Source organism: Stenella coeruleoalba (assembly GCF_951394435.1).
Source record: "Stenella coeruleoalba genome assembly, chromosome: 13".
NCBI classification, from domain to species: domain Eukaryota; kingdom Metazoa; phylum Chordata; class Mammalia; order Artiodactyla; family Delphinidae; genus Stenella; species Stenella coeruleoalba.
Window position 1 is genome coordinate 8767930 of NC_137159.1, and position 19489 is coordinate 8787418.

General features: G+C 39.2%; 1 protein-coding gene across 8 annotated transcripts in view; it reads right to left on the reverse strand.

Moving 5' to 3' along the window:
• The window catches only part of VWA3B (von Willebrand factor A domain containing 3B), a 244818-nt gene that overhangs the window by 40168 nt on the left and 185161 nt on the right, over nucleotides 1-19489 (reverse strand). For all 8 annotated transcript variants that reach the window (XM_079941376.1, XM_079941377.1, XM_079941375.1 and 5 more), the window contains 2 exons: nucleotides 9450-9568; nucleotides 4365-4415 (listed from right to left, as the gene is read on the reverse strand). In XM_079941376.1, coding sequence (XP_079797502.1) covers nucleotides 4365-4415; nucleotides 9450-9568 — 170 coding nt within the window. The remainder of the gene's footprint in view (nucleotides 1-4364; nucleotides 4416-9449; nucleotides 9569-19489) is intronic.

Consider the following 19489-nt stretch of genomic DNA (forward strand, 5'->3'; position numbering starts at 1 on the left):
CACTGGATTTGGTAGAGAAAGACTTTAAAATAACTGTCTTAAATATGCTCAAAGAGGTGAAGGGAACCATGGACAAAGAACTAAATGAAATCCTGAGAATGATATATGAGCAACTAGACAATATCAATAAAGAGAAATTATGAAAATGAACCAAATAGAAATTCTAGAGCTGAAAAGTACTATAGGTGAAATGAAAAATTCATTAGAGGGTTTTAACAGTAGATTTGAGCAGGCAGGAGAAAGAATCAGCAAACTTGCAGATAGATCAAATGAGATTACATAGTGTCTGGAGTAGAAAGAATACAAGAATGAAGAAGAGTCTAAAGGACATATGGGATTCTATCAAGCTTAACAACATATGCATTATGAGAGTGCCAAAAGGAAATGAGAGAGAAAAGCATGAAAATATTTGGCAAAAATGAAATAATGGCCAAAAACTCTCCAAATTTGATGGAAGACATACATCTACACGATCCAAGAGGCACAGTGAATGAAAAGCAGAATACACTCAAAGAGAGCTATACCAAGACACTATACTATAATTAAACTGTTGAAAGACAAAGACAAAGACAAAGACAGAGAATCTTGAAAGGAACAAAAGTGGCTCATGAACAAGAAATCCTCAATAAGATCAACAGCTGATTTCTTATGAGAAACCATGAAGTCCAGAAGGCAGTGATAGGGTTTGTTTGTTTGTTTATTTATTTATTTATTTATTTAGGCCACGCCGCATGGCATGTGGGATCTTAGTTCCCTGAACAGGGATCGAACCCAAGCCCCCTGCATTGGAAGCGTGGAGTCTTAACCACTGGACCACCAGAGATGTCCCATTGATATGGTATATTTAGAATGCTGAGAGGAAAACACTATCAAGCAAGGATTCTATATCTGGCAAAACTATCCTTCACAAATGAAGGAGAAATTAATACATTTGTTAACACATAACAAAAGCTAAGGGTGTTTGTTGCTAGTAGGGCTTCCCCATACAGGAAATGCTAAAGAGAGCTCTTCAGGATGAAATAAAAGGACACTGGAAGACAAGTTACACTGGCCATACAAAGAAATAAAGATGACTGGCAAAAATGACTACATATGTAAATATAAAAGCTAATATTCTTGTATTTTTGGTATGTAACTCCTCTTTTGTTTCCTATATTATTTAAAAGACAAATGCATAAAACAATGATTATAAAGCTATGTTAATGGACACATAATGTAAAAGATGTAATTTGTGACAATAACAATATAAAGAGGGGATGGAGCTGGATAGAGACAGAGATAATGTACACTATTGGAAATAAGTTGATATCAATTCAAACTACTTTGTTATAAATTTAGGATGTTAACTGTAATCTCCATGTAATCATTAAGAAAATAATGAAAAACTATGCAAAAAAGGAAATGAAGAGGGATCACAATGATACATTAGAAAAAAAATCAAATACAAGAGAAGGCAATATTGGAGGAATTGAGAAACAAAATAGACAAGACATATACAAAACAAACAGCACAATGACAGAAGTAAGTCCTTCATTATCAGTAGTTACTGTAAATGTAAACGGATTAAACTCACCAGTTAAAAGACAGAGATAGGCAGAATGGATTAAAAAAACCATGATCCAACTATATGCTACTATAAAGAGACCCATTTTAGACTTAAAGACACAAATAGGTTGAACATGATAAAATGCAAAAAGATATTCCATGCAAATAATAACCAAAAGAGAGCTGGAATGATTATACTAATATCAGATAAAATAGATTTTAAGTCATACACTTTTACAAGAGAAAAAGAAGGACATTATTTATATTAATAAAAATGTCAAATCATCAAGAAGACATAACAACTGTAAATACATATCATCTATCAACAGAGCCCAAAAGTATATGAAGCAAACATTGACAAAATTGAAGGAAGATATAGACAGTTGTACAAAAAGGAGACTTCAATATCCCACTTTCAATAATAGGACAACCAGAGAGAAGATCATAAAGGAAATAGAGAACTAGAAAACACTATAAAACAACTAGACTTATATATAGAACACCTCACCCAACAACAGTAAAATAAGTATTCTTAAATGCACATGCAACATTCTCCAGGATAGACCATATGTTAGGTCATAAGGCAATTCTCAAAATATTTTAACGATCAAATCATATAGAGTACCTTTTCCAGAACAGTGGAATGAAGCTAGAAATAATAACAGAGATAAAACTGGAAAACTGGAAGTATATACATACAAATATACACCACACTTTTAAACAACCAATGGGTCAAAGAAGAAATCACTATTAGAAATTGGAAATTAGAAAATACGTTGAGATAAATAAAAATGAAAACACAACATATAAAAACACATGGGATGCAGCAAAGCCAATGGTCAGAGGGAAATTTCTGGCTGTAAATGTCTAGTAAAAAGAAAGAAAGATCTCAAATCAACAACCTAGGTGTACACCTTAAGGAACAAGAAAAAGAAGAGAAAACTAAACCCAAAGCCAGCAGAAGGAAGGAAATATCAAAGATTAGAGCAGAGATAAACAAAAGAGAGAACAGAAAAATAACAGAATCAACAAAATGAAAAGTTGGTTTTTGACAATATCAACAAAATTGGCAAAGCTTTAGCTAGGCTGACTAAAAGGAGAAAAGACAGAACTACTAAAATCAGAAACAAAAGCAAGGACATTACTATTGATCTTACAAAAATTAAAAGGACTATAGGGAATAATATGAATAACTGTATGTTTTCAAATTAGATAATCTATACAAATGGACAAATTCCTAGAAACACACAAATTACCAAAACTGACTTCACACAAAATAGACAATCTCAACAGCCTATAATAAAGACATTGAATCAGTAATCAAAAATCCCCCAACAAAGAAAAGTCCAGGACCAAAAGGCCTCACTGATGAATTCTACCAAACATAAAAAGATCAATTAACATCAATCCTATTCAATCCCAAAAAAACAAAAGAGAGGAGTCACTTCCAAATATATTATATGAGGACAAGATTCATCTGATACCAATGCCAGACAAAGATCCTAAAGAAAACTACACGATTATTTCTGCTTATGAATATAGAACTAAATAGCCTCACCATATTACTAGCAAAACATTATTATTTATTTATATAAATTTATTTATTTATTTATTGGCTGCACTGGGTCTTCGTTGCTGCACGCAGGCTTTCTTTAGTTGTGGTGAGCGGAGGCTACTCTTGGTTGTGGTGCATGGGCTTCTCATTGCGGTGGCTTCTCTTATTGTGCAGCATGGGCTCTAGGTGCGCGGGCTTCAGTAGTTGTGGCATATGGGCTCAGCAGTTGTGGCTCGTGGGCTGTAGAGCACAGGCTCAGTAGTTGTAGCGCACAGGCTTAGCTGCTCTGCTAAGGGGATCTTCTCGGACCAGGGTTCAAACCCGTGTTCCCTGCATTGGCAGGCGGTTTCTTAACCACTGCGCCACCAGGGAAGCCCGACTTCAGTTTTTTAAAACGAGAAAAATAACAAGTGTCGGCAACAATGTGGAGAAACAAGAACCTTCACACATTGCTGTATGTACGAGGTGGGAATGTAAAAAGATCCATTGCGCCACCAGGGAAGCCCGACTTCAGTTTTTTAAAACGAGAAAAATAACAAGTGTCGGCAACAATGTGGAGAAACAAGAACCTTCATACATTGCTGTATATACGAGGTGGGAATGTAAAAAGATGCAGTTGCGGAAAGTAAATGAGAAGTTTGGCAGTTCCTCAAAAAGTTAAACACAGAATTACTCTGTGACCCAGAATATCCACGGCTAGGTATGTACTCCAGAGAAATGAGAACACATGTCCACACAGAAACGTCTACGTATTTTGCAGCATTGTTTATAAAAGCCCCAAAGTAGACACAACCCAAATATTCATCAATGGGAGAATGGACAAACAAACTGTGGTATATACATACAAGGGATCATTACTCAGGCATAACAAGGAAGGAAATGCTACATATGCTTACAACTTGGAGGCACCTTGAAAACATTAAATTTTTACATTAACTAAGTAAAAGAAGCCAGACACAAAAGGTCACATGATGTGTGATTCCTTTCATATGATATATCCAGAATACACAGATTCACAGAGACAGAAAGCAGATTGGTGGTTACCAGAGGGGGAGAGAGGAATGGGGAAGGATTACTTAATGGGTACAAGGTGTTTTCTGAGATGATAAAAAAGTTTTGAAACTAGAGGGAGGTGGTGGTTTGCACAACATTTTGAATAACTTAAATACCACTGAATTGTACATTTAAAAACTGTTAATTGTAAGTTATGTGAATTTCACCAAAATTTAAAAAATTTTTAACAAGTGAGAAGAAACTGGCTTACTTTTTTTTTTCCTCTTGAGATAATGCTTGCCAAACAATTTTATTCAGGCGCCTGTTTAAAAAAAAATCAACAATAGTTATTTAGTAGCAACAGTTCATTTCATGACAAAAAGCTGACCCCGGGCAGGGAGATCCCAAGTCATGCAGCACCACCACCGCTGGACCATGTCATTGCCACTCGCTCAAAGAGATTGGATGTGAGCGTCTCCCACGCTCAGCATCACTGCAGAAGCCTCGGGGCTTTGTGGCAATCATGCTAAATATTAAAGGAGGGCACAGCTCTCAGCTGGATCAGGTAAAACCCGGACTGAGAAAAGGCAGCAAACAAACTGTTCCTCATTATCTCTGCATGAAGATATTTCTAAACACCCACTGCTTTTCTTCATAAGGAAAAATATGTGTGCCCTTAGCCTGCCTTCTGGAGACATTCTTCTGTCTGGATTCTCAGAGCAAAAATAAAAGGTTAATAGGGTCATAAATAAGAGGATTGGGACACACTTTAGAGATCAACCAGCCTGATCTCCTTGTTTTCCAAATGCAGCCGCTAAGAGGGGCAGACAGATGAAGCGCCTTACTTATCCAGCACCGAGAGCTGGTAGGGCTGAGACTAAAGCTCACCGAACGTGTTTGCAGAGAGATGCTGGCAGCCCAAGAAGGAAGGAGGAAGTTGGAGCCAGTGCTTTCTATCAGGTAGTTACAGCTCCTTTTCTTGTTACTAATCAGTGGTGCTTTTTCCAGAGCTTCCAGCCCAGTTCTGTAGTGCTACATCATCACCCAAATCAGGCTTACTAGGGCACAGGGCACAGAACACTGGCTCCACAGGTTGTGAGCTGGTGTTCCATGAAGCAAAAAAGCTTCAATAAAATGGGGTGGGAGAATACTGCCTCTCCCCAGGAGGCATGCTTCTAATCCTTGGACCCAGCGTCCGTGGCACAGGGCTCTGGGAGCACACTTTGGGTGGTGTTATCCTGCTCTGATCTCCCATCACAGGCCTGGTGAGATCATGGAAAGGGGGTCTGGCACAGTGGTGAAAAGCACAGACCCTGGAGCCAGACTGCCTGGGTCCAAAGCTCAGCTAGCTCCTCCTCTTATTAGCTGGGAGACTTTGGGTCAGTAGCCAACTTTTCTGTAGAAAGGGGGTAATCACAGTACCTCCCTCCCAGTGCTGCAGTGCAGACTCGATGAGCAAGTTATGTGCACCGCACACAGAACTGTGTCTCACACAGGTAAACGCTCTGTAAGTGACAGGAAGAGTCAGGAAGTGGGAAATAAGCCAGCTCGGCTCCTGTGTCTCTTGATGTTTTTAGTTCTTTGGGGTCTACTTGGAAATGGTTTTCTTTAATGATGTGGTTGATGAAACAATGGGCTTCTAAGGCTTGTGTGCATTTCTGGGGAAAAAACAAAACAAAACAAAACTGTAAATCCTTTTAAGTCTAAACCTTGAAAGTGCAGGCAGTAGAGTAGGGAGGCTGGGAGTGTGATGAGGGCTTGGGAGCTACGTGGGTCTGGGTTCAAATCTCAGCATCTCCACTTTGCCACCGTGTGAACCTGTTACATAACTTTTTGAAACACTGTTTTCTTATTGATAAAACAAAGATAACACCACCTACCCTTGCAGTTGTGAGGATAAAGTGAGCTATATGTATAAAGTGACCAGGAATAACTAAGGCTCATTCCCTCCAGCTTCTGAAGGAGGGTGAGGCTTAGACACTCAGAAACAGTTGGTGAATGTGGGTCCAATTAGCTAGGACATGTCTCTAATTTTAATTCGGTTCTTCAGAAAATATTTTTCCAAGAGGGTATTTCCATAACCTCTATTATTCCTCTGTTTTCCGCCTTCACTGAACTATTTCAAAGCACACAGGGCAGAAAAAGCGAGTGGGTGTGAGCTGAGGGCAGCAGAGAGTGTGTGAATCCCGGCTCCACTGTCCCTGAAGGCAACCGTGGGAAAGCCTCTAAGCGTGTGGGACGAGGGCAGTCCTTGTGGGATGCTGGGATTTGACAAACCACAGTTTTCCTCTTTGCTTTAGGAGACTGAAATTTGGCTGAGCGTAGCGTTTAGTAGCTTTCTCTACCTCTAGTTTGCAAATCCACCTGTACCGAGTGGCTCATTTGCAAAGCAACTTGTAACTAATGACACTTCAGAAGTCTAGTCAGCAGCCCAAGCAAATCGATGATAAGCAGAGGCTACTATGCCTGGTCCCTGAGCCAGAACTGATGCTTCTCCTGTGGATCTGAGGGCTGAGACCTTGACCTCAGATTCACAACACAAGCTGTGGAAAAGTCACCCCAGAATCCAGCCAACCCTGGTAATCCTCACTCAGAGCTTATACTCAGACACACAAAGCCAAAACTGCTTCTGCAATTCTTAAAATATTGAACCAGAAGGACTCCTACACATGGGCACTAAGTGTGACCAAAACTGCTAGTTTATGTCACTATTTTGGCCAGAGGACTGTGAACTTCCCACTCATTTGGTCATCCCTAGCCATACGGACTTAGGGTTATATCTGGCTTACTTGTGGTGGGAAACTCCTTGGAAACGTTGTATTGGGGATGAGATGGGGATAAACTAAGTTTCATTAATTACTTTTCATCTTTTCATATTCTGCATATCTTTAGAAAGATGAAGCAAGATGGAAAAGGGAACTGACATTTATGCCAGCAAAATTCTTCAACACTATTGAATACAAAAGATCAGGAAGCTTTGTTCTGTATAATATTAATGTTAATATTATTAAATAAGAATATTAAATAAATAATTCATTTAAAATAAACATCAAGTTATTAATACCAAATAATTAATACTAATGCAATCAATAATATCAAACATTAATCATATTAAAATAAATGTTAATGATCATATTTAAATTAATATCATTTTAATAAACAATATAGTATAATATTCCTCTAAGGGTACTAAAAGGCTTTTCCGGATTCACTCATTGGAAGAAAGAATTGGAACAAATCACTACTATGTCTGTATTTTGGTTTTGCCATTAACGAAGGACTCTCTTCTGCCTGGGAAGGAAGGGTCCCTGTCCTGGAAACTCTCGGGAAAGGGTCAGCTCAGTGGGAAGAGCTGTGTGACCCTTCCATTCCATGTATTTATGGTTATTTTAGCATCAGCAGATATAGGGAATGAAAGAGGGAAATAATTAACATGAGTTGCTCTTTGTATGTAATTTACATAACCCTCACAACGGCCCCGAGAGCCAGATCTTGCAAGTGAAGCTCACAAGTGTCCTATGACCTGTCAAGTAGCTATCTGACCTCAAAGCCCCAGTTCATGGCCTGGCATCAGGCTTTCACAGACCAGGTAATTACAGCACTCAAATATTTGAATGAGTCAAGCAAATTAAATTACAATATGAATGATATTATATTTCATTTTGAATAACTGAATTGGATCAATTTTAATAAGTAAACTTGAATTAGATCAAATTCAAATTAAATTCCAACAGTCAAAAAAAAAATATATATATATATTATATATATATTGTGACACCTGCTAGGAAGAGGAGAAGACCAGGGGGAAAGCAGGCAGCCCAGCGCCTGCCTTCGGGGGCCAACATCCTCGCAGGGAAGGGACAGGCCTGTACAGAAGCTGTGAGCGCTCCAAGGGCCACACGCAAGGTGGGTGGTGCAGAGTCGTTGGGGAAAGGCCTCTCTGGGGAGGGCCACTGGCGCTGGGGCAAGAACGGAAGAAAGAGGACAGCTGGTGGGAGGGGGCAGGAAGAGGGGCAGTGGAGCTTCAAGGCAAGGGAAGGACTGCCTGGTGCAGGGGCAGGGAGGCAGAGAAGAGGGCCAGCACCAGTAAGAGGGTAACTACAGAGCAAAGTCTCAGGCCCACAGGGGAGGGCGAGCCTTGGCAGAGTTCAGCCTGCCTTCGAGAGAAACGAAGGGCCCACAAAGACTCAGAGAAGACCTGAGAAGCCCGTGGAGGCAGCTGCAGGAGCCCATGCGACACAGCCTCAGTTCTCAGGCAAGGGCAGTGGAGGAGGCTCAAGTGTAAGGAGATTTGGAGAGGACCGTGATGGGCGTGGGGCGGAAAGGCCAGCCTCTGGGCTGGGTCGTGCACTCCAGGCAACAGAAGTCAGGCTTTATACTTTTTTTGAACACACACTAGACACGCTGCAAAATGACAACAGATCAGTAAATGCTGGCCTGGGCCCCGTCGTTCACTTTGGCGTACTTTATTACCTTTTCCCCAACCACATGGTATTAATTAAAACCCAACTGCACAGCTTCCAGAACCAAGAATAGGCTTGCCTGGAGGAGCTGGGTAGCTCAACGTTTAATCAAGCGTGTGCACCAAGGACTAATTAAGTGCTGAGGGGCAGGGTGCGGAGGTGATTAGAGAGCTGGGAGAGGGTGAGATTCTAGCCCCAGAGCTGTGTTCTCCACCAACACTCTGAGGCAGGCTCCCAGGTCAGGCCGGAAGGAGCCAGGCCCCAGGAAGGGGCTGGGATTCAAGGACCCTGGGTCTCCTTCTCCAGCAAACCCTGGGTTATCTGCCCTTGGGAAAAAAGGCCCCCTCACTCAGTACTAACACAGTGGCTAGTTAAGAGTACAGTTTTCACTGTAGTCAACTTGGTCATCTTCTTGATTTTGCTATAAAAATTGTTTAAATCAATTATCTCATTATTGTGGCGTTTTTTTTATTGTGGTGTGGTGTCACTTTACAGAATGTTAGATCCTAAAATGGTCCAATTCGCTCTGCTACAAAGCAAAGCTTTAAAGAGCTCATGGAAACATGAGATTTCTGCAGAGTTTGGAAAGGGAAGATGGCTTCTCGAAAACCCCGCTGGACATACTCAGGTAAAGCATCGGGCTGGCCGAAAAGTTTGCTCGGGTTTTTCTGTAACACCTTACGGAAAGACCCGAACGAACTTTTTGGCCAGCCCAGTACTTAACGCCGTGCTGGCACAGAGGAAGCCCCTTAGGTTAGCTGCTGCTGCTGTTAATATTCCTCACGGACCACTGTTAAACAGCTGCGCCAGATGAAAAATTTAAGCTAAAAGAAGGGAAAACAAGCCAAAACAAATTCCACATCCATTAAAGAGTAGCCAGGTGTAATACTCACTTGTCGTAGGACTTAATTGCCTGCTCCACTTTTTGCTTGTAGATATTAAGCTTCGCTCCTTGGGGGTTAATTAAAGTCATCTTATTTGTGTCACTGCACACATGTGCCAGAGGGAACACCTATATGCCAATGCCAAAGGAAAGGGTCACTTGATAGGCTAACACGTGCCTTCAGAAATGGATCTCATGGCTGTACAGTATGTTTTTCTGACTATAAAATCAAGACATTATATTTGTAGAGAAATTAGAAAATAGAGAAAATAAAAAAAATAAGAATCAGAGATATCACTGCTAACCTTTTCCTTCCAATTTTTAAAACTATATATTTAAAAAATACCCCCCCCCAAAAAAAAAACCTGTTTCAGGAAACCCAAATCAGAATCAAGTGTTATCTTAATAAGCCTCTGTCAAATTGAAGGGCACAGGCGATAAGAAATAGAATATCATTGTTGCTGCTTTGTAAACTACTAGCTGGGTTAAACATCTTTCTCACATATTTATTTTATATTTGATTTTCTCTTAAGAATATCTGATTATAGTTAATATCTTTTGACCATTTTCTTTATCAATTTGTAAGAGATCCTTATACATGTCAAATAAAGAAGGCTTAGTGATCAATGAAACCACTTTCTGTAAGAACAACAGAGCACCAGAATGAGAGGGCATCTTTTTGAGTTCTTTCTGTCTGTGTCTGATGCTTCCTTCTGGGTTTGGGGATGCCTCTGATTCCATGCTATCTTAACAGCACCTGTAATATTTTACATTTACCTGTCTGCATATTACTTTGTTTCATTCACTGCTGTATTCCTATCACCTAGAACAGTGCCTGGCCCTCAACAAATATCTGTTGATAAATGAATAAATGTATGCTTGCAAAAAGGCTTATTCCGTGTCTTATTATTTACATAAAAAGAAGAAGTCTAACAGGAGAATACAAGGACTAACAGTGTTTCGATACTGTGTATGATTCCAACCACGAGGAGCATGTAGGCATTTTAGAAATGTGGGGAATCAAAGCAACTATACACCAATAAAAATTAATTTAAAAAAACCCAATTAATCATAAGATGAAAGAAAGCTTTGGCCTTGACAACAGGGACCTGTGATATTTACTTTCAGAATATTTTCTATCAGTAATTTCAATAAATTGATATGTTAATTTAAAAAAATGTGGGAATCACTTTTAAGAAGTAAATTTTTACTTCCAATCCAGATGATACAGAGCTCATGTTTTATGTTCCCCTTTGCCTTCAAAATCATACAAAAATTGTATTGTTGTTATTTAAGGAAAAAATGCATAAAAAGAAAGGAAGGAAAGGAAGAAGGAGAGAAGGGAAAGGAAGAAGGAGAGAAGGAAAAAGAAAGATGCATGGTTGATGTATTTCTAGAGACAAAAAGTTGAATAAGTCAGCAGGGCTGAAGTTGTGTGTTTGTTGACTCTCGTGGGCAAACATGGCAGGGGCGGTGGGAGCTCAACACCCAGAAAGCCAGTGGGACTCTGAGTCAGGCTCAGTGCCTGAAGCCAGCACTAGTATGAGGTTCTCTCACCCCTGCAAGAAGGCCCTGCCTGGTGAGAGAGGACATTAGTGCAGTCTAACAACCAAGAACTGAACCAAGCCATCCTCAATCTACACTATCCCAGTATCATCATGGGACAAGAGCTCTAAATACCAATGACTGAGGTACAAGGGGATGGATTTAGGTAACTGCAAAACAGAAGACAGAGAAAAAAACAGGTTTTTAAAAATCTTGTCAAAATGTGCCAACCGGGCTTCCCTGGTGGCGCAGTGGTTGAGAGTCCGCCTGCCGATGCAGGGGACACGGGTTCGTGCCCCGGTCCGGGAAGATCCCACATGCCGCAGCGCGGCTGCGCCCATGAGCCATGGCCACTGAGCCTGCGCGTCCGGAGCCTGTGCTCCACAATGGGAGAGGCCACAGCAGTGAGAGGCCCGCGTACCGCAAAAAAAAACACAAATGTGCCAACGTACTAAAATTCCTAAATACACAAAAATGCTAAAAACAGTAGCTGAGCAAATCAACAATCAGAACATCAATTCACGTGAGTAGAAATTAATTTTACGAGCCACCTAACAATAACTTTATATGAATTATGATTAAAATTAAGTATGATTAGGTTGTTCAAAGATGTAACAGTCATATAAAAGTGTAAGAACAGAGTGCCGTTAAGAACAAATGGATGAGAAAAAGAACAGTATTTTAAATAATAAAGTCATGTAAAAAAATAGATACTGAAATTGCAAACTACATAATTTTGCAATTAAAACATCAAGACCAAAAGAGACAAACAAAATAGCCAAAGATTCAGAAGGCTGAAAAGCAAGACATTTGGTTTGGCTGAAGAGTCGAACCGTGCTACTTGTCAGACACAAGAAGTCATCATGTGGCTTCTAAGCAGTCTTTGTCAAAGAGAAGAAGCCAAAACGGTGGGTTAAAAGCTGAGGTGACTGGACTTTGAAAACTTAATGAAATTTGCAGAAGTGGAAAAAAAACCCCAACCAAACAAAAAACACCATCTCTTAAAATTTCACATAAACTTTCAGAGGAAAAATAATCAGTCTCAACAGAATGAAAGACCCTTACATATGTATCTCCCCTGGGAAAAAGACCCCCCTAGAAGTCTATAAATAGCTCTGCAAATTGCCAGCTTATGGCTCAACTGCAAATCAACCCCACGAAGTATTTAGCAGCATTACACCATTTCACCAGGGTCCGCTGGATGCCTGACTGACGGTGCGTAAAGAAAACCCATTGTTTAACGTTCTACCTCCCTCTTTGGTGGATTTGGATCTCAGGCCTTGCATGGCCATCATGGACTTCAGTGTGGTAGGAGTTCAAATTTGGCTCGTGGGTACCCACTCTCGTGCCTTTCTGCATGCAGATTTAGGGAAAGACAAAGTCATACTCCACACCTTCAGTCTGTGGTCTTAGTTTTTGCAACACGGTAGTCACGGGGAGGTCCCATGGGCTATTCTCTTTATGATGTCAAGTTTAGTGTGACTATGAGGTCATAAGGGGCATTCTCACAGGGACTTGGGGGATCAGAATCATGGCTTCCCAGCTTCTGTAGGGAAGCAGGTGGGGAGGAGAGTGTGATTAATGAGGAAACTGATACTATGTGAGAGGGAATGAAACCACCTGGTCACACCTCCTGAACATGGTTTACTTGTTACCTCTTTCTTTTTTTCTCTTTTTTTTTTATATGAAGAGGGAAATGTAGAGACAGAGAAGTCCAGGCCATGTGATGACAGAGGCAGAGACTGGAGTAATGCAGGTCCAAGCCACGGGATGCCAAGGATTCCACCACCAGAAGCCAGGAACAGCCAAGGAAGGGCTCTTCCTTAGAGCAGTCAGAGGAAGCACGGCCCTGCCAACACTTAGATTTCAGACTTCCAGCCTCCAGAACTGTGAAAGAATAAACAAATTTCTAAGCCACCCGGTTTGCGGCACACTTTGTCACAGCAAACCTAGGAAAGGAATACAGAGATAGGAATACATATATATAACTGTTTATGTTTTCAAAACAAAGTAATGGAACAACCAACTAGCTATTGGCTGATCTAGGAATGACTTCTTGGAATGACTGGGGGGGACTTGGCTCTGCTCCAGGTGTCTCTAGAAGGCTTGACCAGGCATGTTCCCAGGCACAAATGAGTAAGCAGAAATAGCCAAGGAGCCTTAATGCCTGGGTTTGGGACTGGTATACCCTTGCTTCCGTTTCATTCTATTGGTCAAAGATACTTGCTACCTCTTATAATGCAAATCAAGCATTAACAACTAATGGGAGACGCTTCTGGACAGTGTTTGAAAATGAAAGGGAGCCTCAAGGTATTACCTACTTCAATTCTCTTGAGGTAAACCTAGAAGCCTTACCAAATTGATGCTAATCACACCCTGTGTGAGAAGATTTTAACTGTGAGGGACGGAGGGCAGAGGGAGGAAGGGGGGGCAGGGGGGAGGCGGGGAGTGAGAGAGAGATACTGACCATAATTCCTGGAATTCATGGACAGCCCTAGTTTGGGCTGATTCTGTTAGAATTTTTCCCAGTGTTAGACCAGAGATACACCTTAACCACTAATTTTGTCAATAGGTGAGAATAGTTTTATCAATTCTATTAAGAATAGTTTTATCAATAATGGGATTGTAGCTTCAAGATGGCGGAGTAGAAGGACGTGCTCTCACTCCCTCTTGCGAGAGCACCAGAAGCACAACTAACTGCTGAACAATCACCGACAGGAAGACACTGTAACTCACCAAAAAAGATACCCCACATCCAAAGACAAAGGAGAAGCCGCAATGAGATGGTAGGAGGGGTGCAATCACAATAAAATCAAATCCCATAACCACTGGACTCACAAACTGGAGAACAATTATACCACAGAAGGGAAAAACGACAAATAACATACAAGGGAACTCCCATAAGGTTAACAGCTGATTTCTCAGCAGGAACTCTACAAGCCAGAAAGGAGTGGCATGATATATTTAAAGTGATGAAAGGGAAGAACGTACAACCAAGATTACTCTACCCGGCAAGGATCTCATTCAGATTTGACAAACAAATCAAAAGCTTTATAGACAAGCAAAAGCTAACAGAACTCAGCACCACCAAACCAGCTCTATAACAAAATGCTAAAGGAACTTCTCTAAGTGGGAAACACAAGAGAAGAAAAGGACCTAAAAAAAACAAACCCAAAACAATTAAGAAAATGGTAATAGGAACATACATACATATTGATAATCATCTTAAATGTGAATGGATTAAATGCTCCAACCAAAGGACACAAGCTCGCTGAATGGATACAAAAGCAAGACCCATATATATGTAATCTACAAGAGACCCACTTCAGACTTAGGGACACATACAGACTGAAAGTGAGGGGATGGAAAAAGATATTCCATGCAAATGGAAATCAAAAGAAAACTGGAGTACCAATACTCATATCAGATAAAATAGACTTTAAAATAAAGAATGTTACAAGAAACAAGGAAGGACACTACATAATGATCAAGGGATCAATCCAAGAAGATATAACAGTTATAAATATATATGCACCCAACATAGGAGCACTTCCATACATAAGGCAAATGCTAACAGCTATAAAAGAGGAAATCGACAGTAACACAGTAATAGTGGGGGACATTAACACCTCATTTACACAGATGAACAGATCATCCAGACAGAAAATTAATAAGGAAACACAAGCTTTAAATGACACAATAGAACAGATATATTTAATTGATATTTATAGGACATTCCACCCGAAAACAGCAGATTACACTTTCTTCTCAAGTGCACATGGAACATTCTCCAGGATAGATCACATCTTGGGTCACCAATCAAGCCTCAGTAAATTTAAGAAAATTGAAATCATATCAAGCATCTTTTCCAACCACAATGCTATGAGATTAGAAATAAATTACAGGGGAAAAAATGTAAAAAACACAAACACATGGAAGCTAAACAATATGTTACCAAATAACCAAGAGACCAGTGAAGATATCAAAGAGGAAATCAAAAAATACCTAGAGACAAATGACAACAAAAACACGATGATCCAAAACCTATGGGATGCAGCAAAAGCAGTTCTAAGAGGGAAGTTTATAGCAATACAATAAGAAACAGGAAAAATCGCAAATAAACAATCTAACCTTACACCTAAAGGAATTAGGGAAAGAAGAACAAACAAAACCCAAAATTAGTAGAAGGAAAGAAATCATAAAGATCAGAACAGAAATAGATGAAATAGAAACAAAGAAAACAATAGCAAAGATCAATAAAACTAAAATCTGGTTCTTTGAGAAGATAAACAAAATTGATAAACCTTTACCCAGACTCACCAGGAAAAAGAGGGAGAGGACTCAAATCAATAAAAATAGAAATGAAAAAGGAGAAGTTACAATGGACGCCACAGAAATACAAAGCATCATAAGAGACTAGTACAAGCTAATTCTATGCCAATAAAATGGACAACCTGCAAGAAATGGACAAATTCTTAGAAAGGTATAACATCCAAGACTGAACCAGGAAGAAATAGAAAATATGAACAGACCAATCACAAGTAATGAAATTGAAACTGTGATTAAAAATCTGCCAACAAACACAAGTCCTGGACCAGATGGCTTCACAGGTGAATTCTACCAAACATTTAGAGAAGAACTAACAACCATCCTTCTCAAACTCTTCCAAAAAATTGCAGAGGAAGGAACACTCCCAAATTCATTCTATGAGGCCACCATCACCCTGGTACCAGACAAAGACACTACAAAAAAAGAAAATTACAGACTAATGTAACTGATGAATATAGACGTAAAAATCCTCAACAAAATACTAACAAACAGAATAAACAACACATTAAAAAGATCATACACCATGAACAGGTAGGATTTATCCCAGGGATACAAGGATTCTTCAATGTAAACAAATCAATCAATGGTGATACACCATATTAACAAATTAAAGAATAAAAACCATATGATCATCTCAATAGATGCAGAAAAAGCTTTTGACAAAATTCAATACCCATTTATGATAAAAAAAAAACTCTACAGAAAGGGGGCATAGAGGGAACCTACCTCAACATAATAAAGGCCATATATGACAAACCCACAGCAAACATCATTCTCAATGGTGAAAAACTGAAAGCATTGCCTCTAAGATCAGGAAAAAGACAAGGATGTCCACTCTCGCCACTATTATTCAACATAGTTTTGGAAGTCCTAGCCATGGCAATCAGAGAACAAAAAGAAATAAAAGGAATACAAATTGGAAAACAAGAAGTAAAACTGTCACTGTTTGCAGACGACATGATACTGTACATAGATAATCTTAAAGATGCCACCAGAAAACTACTAGAGCTAATCAATGAATTTGGTAAAGTAGCAGGATACAAAATTAAAGCACAGAAATCTCTTGCATTCCTATCCACTAACAACGAAAGACCAGAAAGAGAAATTAAGGAAACAATCCCAGTCACCATTGCAACAAAAAGAATAAAATACCTAGAAATAAACCTACCTAGGGAGGTTAAAGACCTGTACTCCGAAAACTGTAAGACACTGATGAAAGAAATCAAAGATGACACAAACAGATGGAGAGATATACCATGTTCTTGGATTGGAAGAATCAATACTGTGAAAATGACTATACTACCCAAAGCAATCTACAGATTCAATGCAATCCCTGTCAAATTACCAATGGCATTTTTTACTGGATGGAGACACAAAAGACCCTGAATAGCCTAAGCAATCTTGAGAGAAGAAAATGGAGCTGGAGGAATCAGACTCCCTGACTTCAGACTATACTACCAAGCTACAGTAATCAAAACAATATGGTACTGGCACAAAAACAGAAATATAGATCCATGGAACAGCATAGAAGGCCCAGAGATAAACCCATGCAGCTATGGTCAACTAATCTGTGACAAAGGAGGCAAGCATACACAATGGAGAAAAGACAGTCTCTTCAATAAGTGGTGCTGGGAAAACTGGACAGCTACATGTAAAAGAATGAATTTAGAACACTCCCTAACACCATACACAAAAATAAACTCAAAATGGATTAAAGACCTAAATGTAAGACCAGACACTATAAAAGTCTTAGAGGAAAATACAGGAAGAACACTCTTTGACATAAATCACAGCAAGATCTTTTTTGACCCACATCCTAGAGTAATGGAAATAAAAACAAAAATAAACAAATGGGACCTAATGACACTTAAATGCTTCTGCACAGCACAGGAAACTATAAACAAGACGAAAAGACAACACTTAGAATAGGAGAAAATATTTGCAAACGAATCAATGGACAAAGGATTAATCTCCAAAATATATAAACAGCTCATGCAGCTCAATATTAAAAAAACAAACAACCCAATCCAAAAATGGGTAGAAGACCTAAATAGCCATTTCTCAAAGAAGACATACAGATGGCCAAGAGGCACGTGAAAAGCTGCTCAACATCACTAATTATTAGAGAAATGCAAATCAAAACTACAATCAGGTATCACCTCACACCGGATAGAATGGGCATCATCAGAAAATCTAGAAACAATAAATGGTGGAGAGGGTGTGGAGAAAAGGGAACCCTCTTGCACTGTTGGTGGGAATGTAAATTGATACAGCCACTATGGAGAACAGTATGGAGGTTCCTTAAAAAACTAAAAATAGAATTACCATATGACCCAGCAACCCCACTACCCGGCATATACCCAGAGAAAACCATAATTCAAAAAGACACATACTCCCTAATGTTCATTGCAGCACTATTTACAATAGCCAGGTCATGGAAGCAACCTAAATGCCTATCGACAGAAGAATGGATAAGGAAGATGTGGTACATATATACAATGGAATATTACTCAGCCATAAAAAGGAACGAAATTGGGCCATTTGTAGAGACGTGGATGGACCTAGAGACTGTCATACAGAATGAAGTAAGTCAGAAAGAGAAAAACAAATATCATATATTAATGCATATATGTGGAATCTAGAAAAATGGTACAGAGGAACTGGTCTGCAAAGCAGAAATAGAGACACAGATGTAGAGAACAAACGTACGGACATCAAGGGGGGAAAGCGGGATTTTGGGGGTGGTGGCAGTGGGATGAACTGGGAGATTGGGATTGACATGTATACATTCATATGTGTAAAACAGATACCTAATAAGAACCTGCTGTATAAAAAATAACAATAAAATAAAAATTAAAAAACATGATAATAGTGTTTATCTCTTACTCTTTGCCAAGTACTAGGCAATCTATATATTTTCTCATTCAATCCCTCTATAGATGTATACATTGAAATGCAGTTTTGTTATTTGGTTTTCTTCTCCACTGAACTCTAGTTTTTTATTCCTTTAAAAAATATTAGTTTCTAGCACAATGCATGTACAAAGTAACCACTTACTGAATACGTAAAAGACTAAAGTTATATAAATTCAAATAATGGCTGAGGCCCCAACATTTTTAGAAGTTTATCTCTATTATAAAATACTGTGTTTGGAGTCTACCAAATTTGAGTTCTCGGTGATTGAGGCACGAGATGAGCGTACCTTTGCTATCTTAAAAGAGGTGTTTGCCAAGAAGGTTAATGATGTAACCAAGATTTTAAGAGATATATTTAGCTTACACAAGAAAACTATTCTCAAACAATAAAAGAAAAAAATTAAAATTGAATGCCACTTTCACTTAGCAATTGGCAGGTGTTTTTTGTTTGTTTGTTTTAATGTTACTGCTCTAAGTGACAGCAAAGATGTAGGAAAATAGGCACTCTTAAAATTCCAAGTAAACTGCCCAATAATGGGGGGAATAGTTCAATTAATTGTAGTAATTCATGTTATTGAATATTAGCACAACCATTAAAATTCATCCAAAATTGGTCATTACAGGGAAATATGTTCATAAGATATGCTAAATGAAGAAAGGGGGATACAGAACTGTACACACAGTTATTAGCTGTTCAAGTAGTACAGGAAGAATTCTACCTGACAACATTCTGGCTGTGTTTGTAAGCCATCCCACAACATTTTGAAAATGAGAAAACAGTGTAAACTGGTGTTTATATATTCATCAGTCAACACCAACTGAATTCACCAACTTCACTGTTTTTCAACTAAATCATTTCTTCCAATAAATATCCCAGAGCCTGCTGTCACACTGGCCAAGGAGGGGTCTGATTGGATGTGAGTAATGAAAATGCAAAGGCTGTGCAAATCCCACGTGGCTGACCCTGAACACGGTGCAGTGACCTTATAGTTGTGCAAACTGCTGAGTGCTGAAGCTTAAACCTCTACTTAAACAGAAACATCTCCAGGCTCCACAGAACAAATTGAAGGTGGGACTACAAAGTGAACTGGGAAAGAGAAGTGTCAATCAGATCATTCATAAACCCATGAAAATATGTTGCTTACTACAGTGTAGGTTATATCTCACAAATTTCAATCTAAATTTTTAGAAAATAAAAAAAAATTTTAATATAAATTTCAATTAAATTGCTAGTGAGGTCACTAGCATTTTAATTGGTATA